We start from the raw sequence: 16,951 nt of genomic DNA on the forward strand, positions 1-16,951 counted from the left end.
CATGAGTTTTTGTTCCTCAGCACTAAGTCCAATACAAGGATACAAAGAAATTGGGCACAAGCATCTAAAAACATGATCAATTTACTAATAACACACCAAAATGAATCCAAATGATTTTCCAATGAAAAGGAAGATAATAGCCTTTTTCTAAGTGTGAATTTGTGCGTATGCTTTTTTCTTGCAGAAAATCTGTGATTTTATGATATAATTACATTTAATTGACATGAATTTTGAAAGTAGTGCTCAAAAAATGAGTGTACCAAGAAATAAATTCAACAAACCAGTTTCATACAATCATATCATCTGTGACAAATAATTTCTGCAGCTCTGTAAAATCATCCAGGAGTCAAATCAAGCAGACTGGTGTGTAAAATTAAAGAAACATATACTTTATTTGTGATGAAATACATTCAATACTTATAAAAAAGGAACACCTACAGATCTTTCTTTTTCTTTAAGTGATTCCTTTCTTTCCTATCATACATCAATACTATACGAATACATCTATTTCAGACCTTTAAGTTTACTTCAACCACTGGAAGTGTTATTATTAACCGTTATAGCACTAATGAATTAAAGGACACAAAGTTCCGAACAGAGGAGAAGTCCTTGTTTCCTTTTTGCCATTCATTGATCTTTTTGCATGTGCGGTGTCCACGCCGACGGATTAGCTGTTATTGGATTTCTCTCAGGTGACGTAGGCAGACACGGGGCAGATCTGAAGGACTCATGCACGGAACTGCCGTTCGGGTCGACGCCGGCTCACTGACGTCAGCAGACGTAAGATCAGGGAGTTCCTAAGTCATGAAAACAGTTCGCAAGAATAGAAAACACCCAGGGCGTCTGGTTGCAATGGCACAATGATTTCTGTTCACAGTTATAAAAAGAAAATGCAGTCAATTTTTTTTAAAAGAAACATTTTTATTCCTTTAAATGAATAATAATATATCATTAGAAATTAGCTCAAGGTTTCTCGTGCACATCCTGACCTCTGAGCACAAGACGCAGTCTAGTATGGTGGTAGGCTATTTTAAAGGACAGAAAAAGGTCAAGAACATCTGGAGGACCTTCATTTAATTCAGCGATAGATAAAGATTATTTTGAAAACAGTCTGCTTTTATCTGGATAAGATTATTTAGAACACAGATAGTGTTAATAACATACATGTTGAAAGATCTGTGCGTTCGTTTGTCTGGTGCACCATAAGGAAACCAGTGAACAGAATCAAATGTTAATACAAGCTTTGATTTTATCATGCACAATGTTTTCCAGCTGGAGGTACACATCTCTCAAACCACATATGCAGGAGAGAAATGCACACAGTGGTCATCGATCCAGTTGTATTTATACTAAAAAGGGAGGTGTTCTTTGTACGTGAACCCCATCGGTGGAGCCAGCTGGCAAACATGTCAGACCTTCATCCGTATATCCCTGTTTATTGCTTCCTACTTGAGATGTCAACCCAGATAACGGATGAGACCCATCAGTGTTAAAACATCTGTTTCTCTTCATTGTCTTCACCTAACGAAGAGTAAATATCTGAACTATTTTAACACCCTAGTCATAAAACAGGAGTTGACCCTGCAAATAGAGAAAAAGCCCCAGTGTAGAATCTTATAAAAAAAACCCTTCAAACTTTTAAACAATTTCATAAAATCCTAACAATGTGATGTCAGTAAACGCTGGTGTTGTCCTGAGGAGAAATAACACCAAGGAAGTAAAGGGCACCTGTTTTGTTATTGTATTGTATTGTTGTGTTGGAGAGATGTGCAGGCGGGTCCTAATAACTCAAGGTGAGCAGTAATCAGCGCTGACGCCTCTGCTTGAACTTCTCTAACGAGGTTTGGTGGCTGGGAGGGAGACTCTGTCAACAGGGGTTAGGGATAATCCTTCAAGGTGATCCTTTATCGGGAATCAGGAAGTCAACACTTCCTCCCTCCCAGCCGATGAGCCCCTCAGTGTTCAACAGGACGCACAGCTGACCGGGATCACAGGCCATCCATCCTCCACCTCAGACTGTTGCGGGACGCACACGCAGCTGTCGCACCCACCGGGAGAGTCGGATACCTGTGGTCGAGCAATCTGGGTGGGGGGGGATCCTTGCTGGGACACGGACTGAAGCCTGAAGCCTAAAAGCCTGCATCAGGATGGAGATGATAAAGAAGTTTTTTAAATGTTTGGTGTCCGTGAAAGTCCGGGAGTACGTGAAGGACTACTGCAAGAGGAACGGGCTGCTGACCCTGTCGGTGTTTGCCGTCATTACGGGCTGTGTGCTCGGATTTTCGCTCCGCACCTTTAACCTCTCTACACAGGTATGGATGGAGGAAGAGATGGACATTCACGCATGGGGGGGAGGATCTGGTCTGGAATTTTACAAACTGCATTCATATTAAGGGGAAAATACTGGAATGGATGCAACATCCAAGGCGACAGTCAAACTTTCCTCATGTCATGCATGGATATAACTAATTTACCAGTGTATGACGTGAACCGGTAAATTAGTTATAATTAAAAGAGTTTTTGGCCAAAAGTCAGAACATGTAAAGACACATTCAAAACATCTAGGATACATGTTGTACTTTGGTTGGCATATTAATATGAGCCCATGGAGGATTATAAGCAACATGTAACATTTAAAGCCATTTTTTATTTTTTTTATTTTCTCTACAAGCACACAGGATTTGGATCACGGTTGCCACTTTGTATTAAATGCAAATATTTGTTTTGATTTACAACAAAGCATTTTAAAAATGGCGTTCAGTTGGATTCCAATAATGGCCATACATTTGTTAAAAGTTTGAAGAGTAGGCTACATGTCATTTGTATGGTGATACTTTTAAGTTTTTAAGTGCTTCATGTCAGGGTTTTTCACTTGAATTTCCAGGTTACTCATCACAGTAGGTCACTGAGAGCTGAGATGTAAGCAGCTTTTGGTAACGACTGAATTATTTGGAAATACCTAAGTTGATTGTAATTTAATTTAAGGCAGCAGTATAACATCCTCATGTACTGGGTCAACCGTCTGCCAAACACAGACCGCAAAGAGAGTATTCATTGTGAAAAGTCAACATATGAATATCAGTTAGATCCAGAAACATGTAAACAATCAAAATAATCTGACTTGAATCGTCTTTATTTAATCTTTTATAAACTGTTGTACAGTGATGCAAACATTCAATATTAGCAGTTATATTATATTCATTTTTGATTTTTAATGTTAACTAAGGAATCATTTGTGATCTATGCTTTTAGTGTATTGGTTAAAATAATATAGATAATAAAGAACGACCAAAGAGTAGAAGTTATTTGTTCTTTAATGAACCATAAAAAATGTGTATTCACATCCGTTTGCAAAACAAATCCACATTTTCTTGTCTTATTTGACTGTAAGATACTTTTTTCTAAGGGTTAAGAGCCACAACTATCACACTGACATTTGGGGTTTTGATAGTGTTGGTATAGTGTAAAGAGTTGAATATGAAAAAAATAAAAATGACAGCCGTATTTATCCAAACCTGCTATTCCTCCTCATAGGCCAAGATCTACTTTGCATTCCCAGGAGAATTACTGATGAGGATGCTGAAGATGTTGATTCTGCCTCTCATCACATCCAGGTAAGAATCAGAGTCTTTGACTGAAGCCAGTTGATATTTGCAGATATATTTTGTCCTCGGACAAGACTTTAAAATCCATATTGCCTTGCTACTCATCAGTGTGTGATTGTATAGAAACAAAGCACTGCGTATATGGAGTGCAAATTTAACTACAAAAGCACTATGAGGGTTTGCATTAAAGGGTTGATGATAGACACATTGTTTAGCCCTTGAGGACCTATTTGGCTGGAAGGATTAAGGGCAGAACGTTGGTTGCATGGCCTTCCCCTCATTGTTGTTTCTTTTAATCAATTTGCAGATTAACAATCTCAAGAACAACAAAACAAAATAAAACTTTAAAGTCACTGCAGAGTTTAAACTCCCGATATTTCATATTTTCTGTTGTCAAGATGTATTTCTTTTGCTAATATGTATCCCTTCCTGAATTTCAAGCCTGCAGCACATCCAAAGAAAAGTTGGAATGGGGACAGTCTAGGACTAATAATAATATTAAGATGATAGACAGATAAACAACAATGATGGTATTTTATACTCAAGATTCAACAGCTGACTATAATTAAGATTTGGTACAAAAGCCACAAAAGGAAAACAAAGGAGGGCAGGGGATCTCCAGTTAGTAAACAAATGACAGGATAACTCATTAGACTGTTGAAAAATAATGTTTCTCCAGTTAAAAAATAGAAGGGATTCACACATTTCTCCACAGTTAATAATATTATTACAATTAAGTCAAAGTTTCTGAAAGAATTTCAGCCCGTAAGGGGTAATGGTGCAAGTCTAGGCTGGATCTCTGATCCCTCAGACACCACTGTATCCAGACATGTCATTCATCAATAGCTAATTTAACCACATGAGTGAAGGACTACCCCTGGAAACCCGTGTCAAGCACTTCTGTAAAGAGTCAGATCAAGGTCTCTGCTCTGGGGCGTCTAGGGTAGATGTTCAAACTGTTGAAACTTGTATTGCCGTAAGAAGAATCAGTATTCAGCATATTTTTTTAGAAGAAATGGGTGCAGAAAAGTACATTGAGATATCTATGCATTTGTCAACAAGACAATGCAAAAGTGATATCTGCACACGTCACAAAGGCATAGCTGAGGAAGAAGAAGCAACTGGTTCTGGGCTGGCCTGCCAGCAGTCCTGACCCACACCCGACAGAGAGGAATCTAAATTAAAAATGCAACAGTGATAATGTGACAATGAGCACCAAATTAAATTCATTTGAAAGGGAAATATCTTTGCTCCATGCAAGGATTTATAGTAAATGCAAGAATCACAACAGTTTTTGTGTCTTTTTTGGTTAATTCAAAAAAAGGAAAATAATAGAAGAAGGAAGGGGAAGGGAAAAAAAGGGAGAAAAGACTTGATCCATTTGAATGTTATGTCTCCTGCTTTCCTATTCAGTCTCATGTCCGGCCTGGCAGCCATGGAAACAAAGGCAAGCGGGCGCCTGGGAGTCCTGACCATCACCTACTACCTGTGGACCACCTTCATCGCAGTTATTGTTGGCATTGTTCTGGTGCTCATCATCCATCCGGGGACGGGCTCGGAGAAAGATGGTCACCATGCGAGTACGGGGCCCGTCATGACCTCCGCTGATGCTCTGCTGGACCTCATCAGGTTGAAACTCCAAATGATTCTCACAAATATTCAGCCGACCGTATAACACCTACATATATATACCTCTCCCTGGCTAGATTTTATCTTTAAAAGTAACAAAACAGCTGCAACAGACGATTCCTAATATAAAATCATCATATTTCCAAACAGATTTGGAGATATGTTGGGGTTTATTATTTTATTTTTTGTAAATCTAGTCACTGGAGATGCAGATTCTCCCCTTGTTCTTCCTCCACGTCAATTGAAAAATGCTCTCCTGTCATGTGGGCTGTTCAGGAACTAGATTTTCCATTCTGCTGCATGAGTGTTGTTTTCCGGTTTAAGGATTTGCCATGTGACTCCTCTTCAAAAGCTGAGCACACTTATCGAGTACGCTTTAGACCTTTTTGACCTTTTGATCTCTGTGCACCTCAGAATAATAGGCTCAGAAACCCCAAATTTGCACGTTTTGATTCCTGAGAACAAGCAAACAGTTTTTACAAAAAAAAAAAGTGTAGGTCAGAAACTGTTAAATTGTCTTATCTCCAAAAAAGTAATATGGTCCCACATTTAACATATAATAAGGGAAGACCAACCAAAGTCTAGATTGATAATCTCTTGTGGAAACCACAACAAGATTAAAAAGGTAAAGGTCAGAACCCTTGAAGGAGACCTGCAGCGTCATTCCTACGCAGCAGTTTGGCTAAAAACAGAAAGACAATTATTTGTAATCTGCTAAGCCTAGACTTTCCTAGAAGACTGATCGCGCTGTCTGGCACGCACCCAGGCTTTAACTGCAGGACCATTCAAGTCAGAGATCCACTAATACCTTCTTCTTAAGACAGAGATGGATGAAGTGCTCATGTCAGTCCTGTTACGTGTTTGAAGGCGTTACTGCCCCCATCACTGACGTCTGCTTTAAAAATAAATCCAGACTGCAAACCTATAGCGACCGACAAAGTCCAACCCCCCCATGTGCACTGTGTGAAAAAAAGAAACCCTCGTATGTTGTGAGCCTGTGAAATATTTGGTGACACCGTTAAACTGATATAAACGATCTGGGCTGAGATTCTGGGCTTATTAAAGGTTGTTTAAGATCAGTCCCATCCTCATCTGGTACAACATATAGTCAGTTGTTTTCACCATCCATAAACTTATGCAACCAGGCTATTAATATAAAATTGATATTTTGGTAGTTGCAATTACTCATTGTGTGTATCATGCAGTGCCTCGTGGGGATGTATGATATATAATGAAGTTGCATGGGTTATTTGCTTGGTAACCACCCCCGTGTCTTTGTTTGTGTAGGCAGGGGTAGGCATAGTGCGCGGGGGTACTGCTGACTCAGACACTGGTTCATGTTTTGTGCTATACCTTCACTATGCTAACACTGACATCTTTCTTTGGAAAGATGACACTGAATATGGACCAGAAACAGGCGAAAATAAATCATGGACTTTAAACCATGTACAAAACATCTTGGGATAGGACTGAGTTGATGATAACAGACGACAGACAAAGTCTCTCTGCTCAGATTCAGTCAAATGTTTCATACCAGTCACTTGTTTTTAGACAAAAGTAGAAGAAGAACTATTTCTAAAGGACAGTGCTACTAAAACTCACATGAAGCACCGCTAAGATGAAAAGCTGCTCTCTGGTGATGTTCTTGAGCTCCAGATTGAAGCCCAAGCTACTCACATAGGATGTTCTTTTGTTATTTTTGTTCATGTTAATTTGACCATTTAAATGTGAGATCTAAGAAATGTGAGATCTAAGAAATGTAATTCTTAAACCTTACTTGTAATTTGATTGTTAAAATACAGCTTCAAGTTGAAGCTGAGTCTCATTGGGTTTCATGAAACTAATTATTCTCATACTAATTGTCTATTACTGTATCATTTAGGAGGATTTCCAGATTAAATTTCAAACCAAAAATGTCCTTTTACTCACTATTCAATGCATTGTTTTTCTTTCAAAATGCATAGAAAGAAATTTGTTCTTAATTTGCTTGCCTGGTTAAATAAAGGAAATAAATAAAAATAAATAGAGCAAGCATAAACGAGATGTGTGTTGTGCAGCAGGAGCAGTAGTCAATGATGCTCAGGTCCAAACAGGGGTCAAAGAGTTTACGAACACCTCTGAGATTTGACTTATGTGGACTGAAACAGGAAACAATTCACACAGGTTGCAGAATATTGATAATATTACTGGTTAAAAACATGAAGAGGACCATGACACAAAAACGGGGACCTGAGTAAAAGCAACAATTCAGTTTATCGGGCACGCTCAAGGTTATATGTTTGGAAGTCTTTTAACTATCTAAATACAATCTAAAAACGCTGAATATAGCCCCTTTGAGTCTTCTACTTAGAATGCTGTAGCAGATGCTTTACCATGACAGTACGGTAAAGTGTTTTCCATGTAAACATCTCCCAGAAGATGTGCACACACATCATAAAAAAACTGTTACAAACAATCGCTGTAAGCCAAACCCAAACCCTATAATCTCAACAGAAAGTAACATTTGATGAGGTAGTTTGCTGTGTTTTACTGTGTATTTTGTTACATTACATCTGATTTTACTGTTTCTTTGTTGTCTTTTATAGGAACATGATTCCATCTAATCTAATTGAAGCTACTTTTCAGCAGGTGAGTTACCAAAACAACAGTGCTGACATTTTAACGCCTCCCAGTTCAGTTCCTGATGTGTGCATTAACACGTGTCCATGCTTCTTTTTCATTCCAGTACCGCACAGATTTGGTACCGATTGTGCAGAGCGCCGCCGCAAAAGAGTCTCAGGTCAACTACGTGTACGTCATGCCCGACTACCACAATCCTCAACTGGGACATCCGGTGTTTCTGGAGATCACTCCGGCACCCGACATCAAGTACAAAATCGTCCCCAGTTCAAGCAAGGGCATGAACGTGCTGGGGATCGTCATCTTCTCAGCTACTATGGGTAAGATAACGTCCTGCTTCAACATGACACTCATTGACCTTTGGTCACAAACAAATAGTTTTCTGCTACAACGACAGACGGATACACACTTCTGCTTGAGTATAACAGTAGAAAACTGTCAAAATACTTGATAAGAGCCGACCAGAGCACAGCCAGAATTTTGGTAATGTTGTATTTTATGTCTCACCAAGACACAACAGATCTATAGACAAGTCTCTGTTCAAAGGAAGTTCAAGTTCAAAGGAAGGCCTATTCACCAAGCTATTACGCGTTGAGTTTCTGATTAGGTCGTTTACTGAGAGAATGCACCTGATATGCAGAAACTGCATATAATATCGTCATCTTAGATGTAACTAAGCCTAGGAATCTAGACTTGTAGCTGGCATATTTCAATTAGCTTTGCAGGTACGTCTAGCCACCATCCATTGGAGCTCATTAACTATTCGCTAAAGTATTGGGGAGCCAATCAAATCACAGTCTGTGGGTGGGGTTAACCAAATGAGGACGTCGCAACTAATTACTGTAATCTGGATGTCAACAGTGTAGATGGCTGCAGCTTTGAATTAACCAAGCGCTACATATTTTTTCCGAGTTGAGGCTTATGCAGAACTAAGATTCGTTGCAGGTCCTCGGCTGGACGCTAAAGCAAAAGCCACTTCCTTTGAGCATGTTAAACTACACATCCTCCTGTAAATGTCTGCCAACACCTCTGGAGATATTTTAGCGGGGATCAACTCTGATTGACATACGGTGGGTGTGTTCTCGTTGGCTTCCAAGGCAACATGGTTGCGCCCTGTACAAAGAAAATTAGGCTTCAAAACCAACCTAATGACCATCCTAATGCTTCGTCCATTGTTTTATACAGTCCATGGGTGTAATACGATGATGACTGCAAAGTAATCTGCATGTCAACAATGTGGACACGTACAGCTGAGAATTAACCAAACGCCAACCTTTGGGGTTGAGGGTCATGTCGAGCTAAGATTTATTGCAGTTCCTCGACTGGCCGCTGGAGGCTGGCTGCAAAAGAGAGTCAGTACAAAGAAAAACAAACTAGACTCAATGCTTCGTCAACTGTTCTTTACAGTCTATACTATAGCCTTCATGGCCATTTGAATCGGCGTAGGCATCATCAGTTAAAGATTTTGACTTTATCTTAGAAAAATGGAAATAGAAGATGGCAATTAAATCCTTCCTTTGCAAGTTAGATGGACTTGATGTCTTCCCGACAGACTACGACAAAAAATGTATTTAACCTCCGACACGACTCACTCTCCCTTTGACTTGTTTTTATCACTCTAAATGTGTCAACTTGTTCGTTGCTCTGATTGGTCATGGTGCTAACAAAGTGCGTGCAAAGGTGCAAAGGTGATCAGTGCCCCCTTGGATCTGTCGGCCCTGTGGATCGTTCTGCCTAGATGATGGTCTGATCTATCCGGCCACAAAACTCCAAGCTTTATTTTGATTTATTTTTTCTGCAACAGCACAAATTCACTAATGAAACTATTAAATTTGATTCAGTTTGATTCGTTCCAGTCTGGTCTGATTCTATTATATTCTATAGATAAGATTTTTTTGTACATTAAAGTTTTAGTAACTAAATTAAACAGAGATTAAACTACTTTTATAGACTCCCCAGAGAAGCAATAAATAATCATAAAATCCTTCTATCTAATTGTTGCGAGTCAGTCCCAGTCAAAAAACTTGACATACCCTTTTAAATTTACTGTAAAGCATTGTGACATTAATATAACGTTAAGGCCGTATCTACAAAGAAATAGCTGTAAATGTAGTTGAACCTGTCCTGCCTTTTGTCCGAAGAGAGCTGGGATGGGGCAGGTTCTAGTGGATCCCTGTGACCCTGAATAGGAGAAAAATAAGATTTTAATTATTTCTATTTAGTAACAATTCAACTTCTTTCAGGGGGTGAAACAGTTGTACCCGGACAGTTTGTCCAGACAATCACATTGCATGTTTGTGCTGTCTGTCGTCAGGTCTGCTGCTGGGGAAGATGGGAGAACGTGGATTACCTCTAGTCAACGTGTGTCAGTGCATCAACGAGTGCGTGATGAAAATCATTAATGCTGCCATGTGGTAAGTTGGTGTTCTTACAAGCAGATCAGCGCTCAAAGACACACACCACCACGACATGTGCACATCCAGTGAAAGAAGAAAAAAAAGCCCTACAGATCACATTGCAGAGCCAGATTAAACCTAAGAATAAACCTCCTGACGCAGTTCAGGGAGAGAAGGCGTCTGAAGTGTCCTTGTCTCATAAGAGAAGCTGAGTCCATTAACATCTCTGTGAATAGAGCACAGAAAACACCTTTATAAGATTAGCGCTGAAAAATTATACAACTGATCAGCATCAGTTGGTTGAAAGTGGACAGCATCGAGTTTCCTCGTGTCCACCTGTACATCAAACCCACGAGTGATTTTGACCATCTAATTCCAAAGTCATGGGCATTGATCTGCTATAAAAGCTTCTGCTCCTTTGGAGGCTGACGAAAAGGATTTGATGCAGTTCAGAACATTAGTGAGGTCGGCCACCGATCACGGACAATGAGCTTTAGCCACTAAAGTCGGATGGGACCAAGGTTGGAACAGTGGGAAACAAAAACAACCAATGTGATTATGTAATAGAGGTCCTTGGTAATGACAGATTTTCAAATTATCATCAAACTCAGCAGCTCCTCTTAATTCTCTGCTCATTGATCACAGATTTTTAGCCACCAGGTCTGAAAACTGAGGTGACATGGAAGTTTTCTGTGCAGAATGTTTATAGTCCGTCCTGCTTTGCAAATTGTGATTAAAAAATTCATTATGAAAAGAAGAATAGATTAATCTTACTTAGGGCTGGGCGATATCGACCAAAAGTCATATCTCGATATTTTCTAGCTGAATGGCGATACTCGATATATATCGATTATTTTTTCTGTGCCATAATTGGGGTTTCCCCCAAAGCATTATAGCATAGCATCTCTGTTAGCTTCATTTTTACATCAGTTTTAATACAAAGCCTGGTGCCAAATGTCACACAGGTTCCTTTATTAACAGAGGTCTGCACAATATCAAAATGTATAAAACAAATGAAACTAAAATAAATTGCCTGCATATATAGAATAAAAATGCTTCTTGAATAAAATAAAACAAATATCCCTGTCCTGCATAACAATTAAATTAAAATACACTGTGCAATTAATACAATGTAGACAGTAACAGGTAGACTTTTCCACTGAGGTTGACAGTTGTGCAAATAAAACATTTGTGCAAATCTCAAATAAAACATTCAAGTCAATTTGTCACAAAATAAACTATATCAAAGTCATTTAAAAAAATTTTTTTTTTTTAATCGATATAAACGATATTGTCTCATACCATATTGCGTTTGAAAATATTTCGATATATATTAAAATCTCGATATATTGCTCAGCCCTAATCTTACTCAATCTCCCCTCCTTCTTCTCTCCAGGTACTTCCCTTTTGGCATTGTGTTCCTGGTGGCAGGAAAGATCCTGGACATGCATGACCCGGCCCATCTGGGGGAGAAACTGGGCATGTACTTCATAACTGTCCTGTCTGGTCTGTTTGTGCACGGCCTCATCCTGCTGCCACTTTTCTACTTCTTCTTCACCGGCAAAAACCCCTTTGTGTACATCAGAGGACTCCTGCAGGCTCTTGTCATTGCACTGGCCACTTCATCCAGGTAAGAGGAGACTGAAGTTTTGATCCAGTGCAGCCCAGCTGGACCCGGACTTCCAAACGGGCTTTCTGCATCATTTGCCCTGCTTCTTCTCTGCAGCTCGGCCACGCTGCCAATCACCATGAAGTGTCTCCTCGAGAACTGTGGGGTGAATCGGCAAATAGCTCGCTTTGTGCTTCCGGTGGGAGCGACAATCAACATGGATGGCACAGCCTTGTATGAGGCGGTAGCTGCCATTTTTATCGCCCAGGTCAATGATCACGAATTGGACTTTGGCCAGCTGGTTACCGTCAGGTGAGAATGAACAACAGGTTATCTTTGTATTAAAAACTCTTTCTGTTGAGACTCAGTTAAATAAACACATCCTTTATCTTTTCTTGTCAGTATAACAGCAACAGCAGCCAGTATTGGAGCAGCTGGGATACCTCAGGCAGGTCTGGTTACCATGGTGATTGTCCTGACCTCTGTGGGGTTACCTCCTGCTGACATCTCCCTGATCGTGGCCATCGATTGGGTTCTGTGAGTCTCACGGCAGACAATTACAACGATAATGTGAGATAAACTGGGGTTCTTAAGGCAGTGAAAGAATACTTTTCCCTTCTGGTTTTTCAGTGATCGGTTCCGGACCATGATCAATGTGCTCGGTGATGCCTTAGCAGCAGGAATCATGGCTCATCTATGCAAGAAGGACTTTGAGAAAACAGCCGCATCCACCGCTACAACTCCAGTTCCTGCACCTTCTCCTGCAAATACTGGACGGGTAGGAAGGAGTTTGTTATTTTTCCATGTCTGCTTGAATCTTTATACTTTTAAAAAAGCCTATAGTTTTTTGTTTTTTAAAGAATAGGCATGCCAGCAATAACAATCCCACTTGGTTATGCCTTTACACCAAGCAATATCTATTCTACATGTACCTTTATTTCTCTTTACATAAACTGTATTACTATTTAAGTTTAAAAAAAGCTTCCAACCCATCCTCAAGCTAACAGCATACCTCTCAAGTCTCCCGTTTTGGCCGGGAAACTACCGTATTTTACCCCTCTTTCCGGCTGTCGTCCCGTATTAGTATTTTCCCGTAAATTTCCTGTTTTATAATATAATAGTTTTTAAAAAGCAATCCTGTGCCTCTCCAAACTGAATTGTCACTAACCTCGCGAGAACTGCCACTTGCTGTAGCCTGGGTGGCAGTTCTCGTGAGGTTAGTGGCGACAACGGGAACAAACTCAGAACAACAAATCAATTTTATTGAAAATGTATCATTTACATACAATAAGGCATAGAAACCATGACAATGAACTTAATTACGCAAGGCACATAGAAGATAACAAAAAAAATATTGAAAATTAACATAAAACAAACATAAAATAAATAAATGATAAGCAATAATATCACATTAAGGGTCCTCAAATATTTTCAGTTCTTCATATGCTCTGAGGATGGACAATCCAGTTTTTTACCTCATTATTTTCAAAGCATTGACAAATCAGAGAGATGGATGGATGTAACGAGAGTGCAAAAAAAGGGAAGACTTTGTGTAAATATCTCTAAAAATGGGAAACCAAATTTACTTTCCTAAAGATGAGCAGGATGGGGCTCAGTTACCCGTTCTGAAAGTTATTTCAGCTAGAGGCACAGAAACATGCGTCTGTGTCATCACTCAGTGAATGTCAGAGAGCCACAAAGTGAAAATGTAAATGTTTCACTTGTAGACAATCAACATGTATATATAAACTGAAAATATTTAAAATAAATAAATGTGCTTTAATTCCCTTTTGTGTTTTCATTGAGGCTCTATTATAGGAATTAAATAGGAATGTCCACAGTATTTCAGGGTCAACAAAGGTCGGCCTATCAGGCTATGAGCACATAACTGTAGTTTGTAAGTGATAGAAAGTTATTTTAGACTTTTGAAATGTCTTAAAATGTAATACTGGACCCCAGTTGGGCTGGTGGGACAGCGGCGGAAAATGTCCCTTATTTTTAAATCCAAAACCTGACCATACCTGTCACGTATATACTATATTTATGTATTTATATACTATATTTATTGAACGTCTCTGTTCAAAACAAATGCTGCTTCGAGCAACTTTTCACTCACCTTCTTTTAAATCTCGCTATCCCCGTACTTTCTACTGTCTACAAATTGCCAAAATGTTCATATCCTTCATTACATTTATAAAATAATTTATCTCCTCCTCACTCTGAAAGTGTGGATGGTCTTGCGTTTCTCCCTGTTTATAAGTACGTCCTGGACTCAAAAGACCAGGATTCCTTGTGAACAGAGCATGCGCAGAAAACAAATTCCTGTTCCTTTTGATGGGGATCTCCCGTTTGGCGTTTACATGACCAAATATTCGGTTTTAAAAGGAGTAACCCAGGGCTCATATTCGGTTTTTAGAAACCCGAATATGAGCAAATTCGGGTTATTCAAAGGGGTTATTGAGTGCATGTAAACGCAGTTATTTATTTATATTTTTATTATATTATATATATTTTTTTAAATATTTTATTTGTATTTATATGTATTATTATTGTGTTCCCCCGCAGAGGGACACGGTGATCTCGTTCGGGAACCAGAGCGTGGCTATGTCGGACACGCCGCTGATCGCGCACCGCTGCGACTGCATGTACGACGTGGACGGAGACAGCGTGATGGAGAGGCCGGTGCCCTGCTACAACCTCTGCCAGGTCTGAGGGGCTCCCGCCGGAGGGACACAACAAGATCCCCAACGTCGCTTCACCTCACGAGGCCAAAGGCACAATTTGAGCCCCCGGGGATACTGAAGCCTGAATTAAGGTTCCGCGTTAAAGCAGCACAATGTAACTTTCAGCTTTTGTTGAGTTTGGCAGCTCCTTTGGACAAAAGCGGTAGTGCTTTACCAGTAGTGTGGAAGGGTTCCTACCATGCTCCTCAAAGTTACATAGTGCCAGTGAAGGCGATACAGACCCCCCAGACCATGACAGAGGTGTCATTAAAGCTGTTGTAAGTTGATGTACCATCACAATGACTCTGGAAATATGATATTAAGGTGGAAAAGTTACATTGTGCTGCTTTAAATCGACGCAGGGTTACGGTGTAGGGTACGCGGCGACGCGCACCGTACCTGCTCTGGCTCTGCGTTGGTGTAACGCGGAACCATAAATCAGCCTTGAGTGGTTGAGTGGCTTTATGTCCTTTGCCTATGCCGTGCCAAAAACGGAAACCTTCTTTACTTGATAAAGCTCTGTGTCCTTTCAGTTTGACCTGGGTGACCAGTCGTGAGGAAACGTGTTTCAAGTGTAACTTGAGTGTTAAACTGTGACTGTTGTCCGAGTGCAAATTACATGACGTTTTGCAGTGACGTCCCCGCCGGCCTGTCCCGGCGAGGGGATTTCAGGTTTGATGTGAAAGTTTGTAAAATGCCTTAACTAGATTCGACAAGTGATAAAATTGAAAGTTATCCGAAAATTAATGGCAAATTTACAGATGATTTATTCACTGTGTGTTAGGCAAACTATGTGTAGACAGCTATCAAAATAACAAAAACTCTGTAATAACCCTGACGCAGAATAATAATTTCTGTTTTTATACCTTTTGAAGTTTGTGGTTTTCTAATAAAAAAAAATCTACATTCCAGATGTTCAAGCAAGTCTTTCATTTTATTACATAATTATTAACACCCGGGTTAAACTCCAGCAGATCTGCACTGAATCGTGGCTCTTCTGTGGAGGATTAACCCTTTATAGGGCACTCATTGAAATACTTGGAAATGTACAATTTCAACCCTAGAGTGTTATTGGGGGCTACTACCAGACTATTTTTCATTATTTCTTTTTTTTTATTATTCTTGATGCAAATTAAGGTCAAAGAAGTTACCATATGGTTCCTTGCCCATCGCGAGTAACATTGTATCTAACACTGAAGTTACCATATATGGTTACTTGCCCATTGAGGGTGAAATTGTACCCATAAATTGGATATGTATAAAAATACAAAAAACACATACAACATAATATTTATGATACTCTCTTCATAGAGATATTAGAACTTTTCTCCATAAATGGTACAACTTGACTTATAGGGCTTCTCTTTTTCTCCATCCATATATTTCATCCAATCAGTCCAATCAGCTCCTGACCCTCTCTCTCCACCAGCAGCAGGCAGGTCGACCATGCCATTGACCATGCCACAGAACAATAAGTGAAGAATAGCATTAGAATTAATGGTGGTACTGATATTATGCTATACACATCTGTGGCAACATCCAATACAACATCCTATATTATCTTACCTTATAATGCGCTATTTGTAAAACGAAAACACCCAAAGTATGACTTACTAGATGCACCGGGCATATGTCTACAAAAGGACACTGTCACTTGAACTAGTTTGACCATAAGGGGGTGTATTTGTAAAAAAATACACAAAGTATGGCTTACTAGAGTATCTGGCATATGTCTATAAAAGGTTCCTCAGTCACTAATGGGATCACCATTATTCATGCTAACCATTTCACTGATTTCACTAATTCTGCACAAACAACACTTATCTCATCAGTTAGCACCATTATTCAAACACATACTGTGAGTTTCATCAACTTAGCATGGTTAGTTTCAGCTTTCTGAACTTTTGTGTGGAAGAAGGTAGGAGCAAAAATGTGAATTTTCCCCTTCTTGAAAATCAGTTCCCGCTTCTCCAGGGCTCTACTGATTGGTCAGATGCCATGATGACAGTCTGTGACAAAACATGATCTGTGCTGATTGGCAGGATTAACTCACATGACTTCCAGACCTCACTGAGAAGTGTGGGGAAAGTAGTTTTTCATGTCCACGGAAATTACCGTATATGGTTACCCGCCCTATAAAAGGGTTAGGCAAAAAAATTCCTTACAACTAAAACTGTCCTCTCACTGCAATACCTTTGTACGATGGGAAATGTATGTTTCTGGAGAGAATGATCCTTAGTTCAAAAGTTGTATTTAGAGGTTCTATTTGAGGGAAATGTGATGTTTTTACTGAAAGAGCGACGGTGAAATGAAACGTACCTTCAAAAGGCTGTAAAACTGTGCAAGATGCAAATACCTCCCTCTCCTGGA

At 39.6% G+C, this 16,951-nt stretch overlaps 1 protein-coding gene across 1 annotated transcript; it reads left to right on the forward strand.

The window, feature by feature from the left end:
- Positions 1 to 1,953: 1,953 nt before the first annotated feature.
- slc1a8b (solute carrier family 1 member 8b) lies at positions 1,954 to 15,489 on the forward strand. The gene is made up of 11 exons (XM_061743986.1): positions 1,954 to 2,312; positions 3,535 to 3,614; positions 5,019 to 5,234; positions 7,820 to 7,862; positions 7,960 to 8,173; positions 10,168 to 10,267; positions 11,646 to 11,879; positions 11,976 to 12,170; positions 12,261 to 12,395; positions 12,489 to 12,636; positions 14,424 to 15,489. Exons 1-11 carry the CDS (start codon positions 2,148 to 2,150, stop codon positions 14,568 to 14,570), a joined length of 1,677 nt encoding a protein of 558 aa, XP_061599970.1. The 5' UTR covers positions 1,954 to 2,147; the 3' UTR covers positions 14,571 to 15,489.
- The last annotated feature ends 1,462 nt before the right edge of the window (positions 15,490 to 16,951 follow it).

The sequence above is a fragment of the Cololabis saira genome, chromosome 16 (genome assembly GCF_033807715.1).
Source record: "Cololabis saira isolate AMF1-May2022 chromosome 16, fColSai1.1, whole genome shotgun sequence".
Classification (NCBI taxonomy): domain Eukaryota; kingdom Metazoa; phylum Chordata; class Actinopteri; order Beloniformes; family Belonidae; genus Cololabis; species Cololabis saira.

Coding starts and splice junctions, on each gene's coding strand:
- slc1a8b (XM_061743986.1), top strand. CDS start 2,148: ATGGAGATGATAAAGAAGTTTTTTAAATGTTTGGTGTCCGTGAAAGTC. Junction 3,615..5,018: donor CTGCCTCTCATCACATCCAG/GTAAGAATCAGA, acceptor TTTCCTATTCAG/TCTCATGTCCGGCCTGGCAG. Junction 12,396..12,488: donor GTGGCCATCGATTGGGTTCT/GTGAGTCTCACG, acceptor CTGGTTTTTCAG/TGATCGGTTCCGGACCATGA.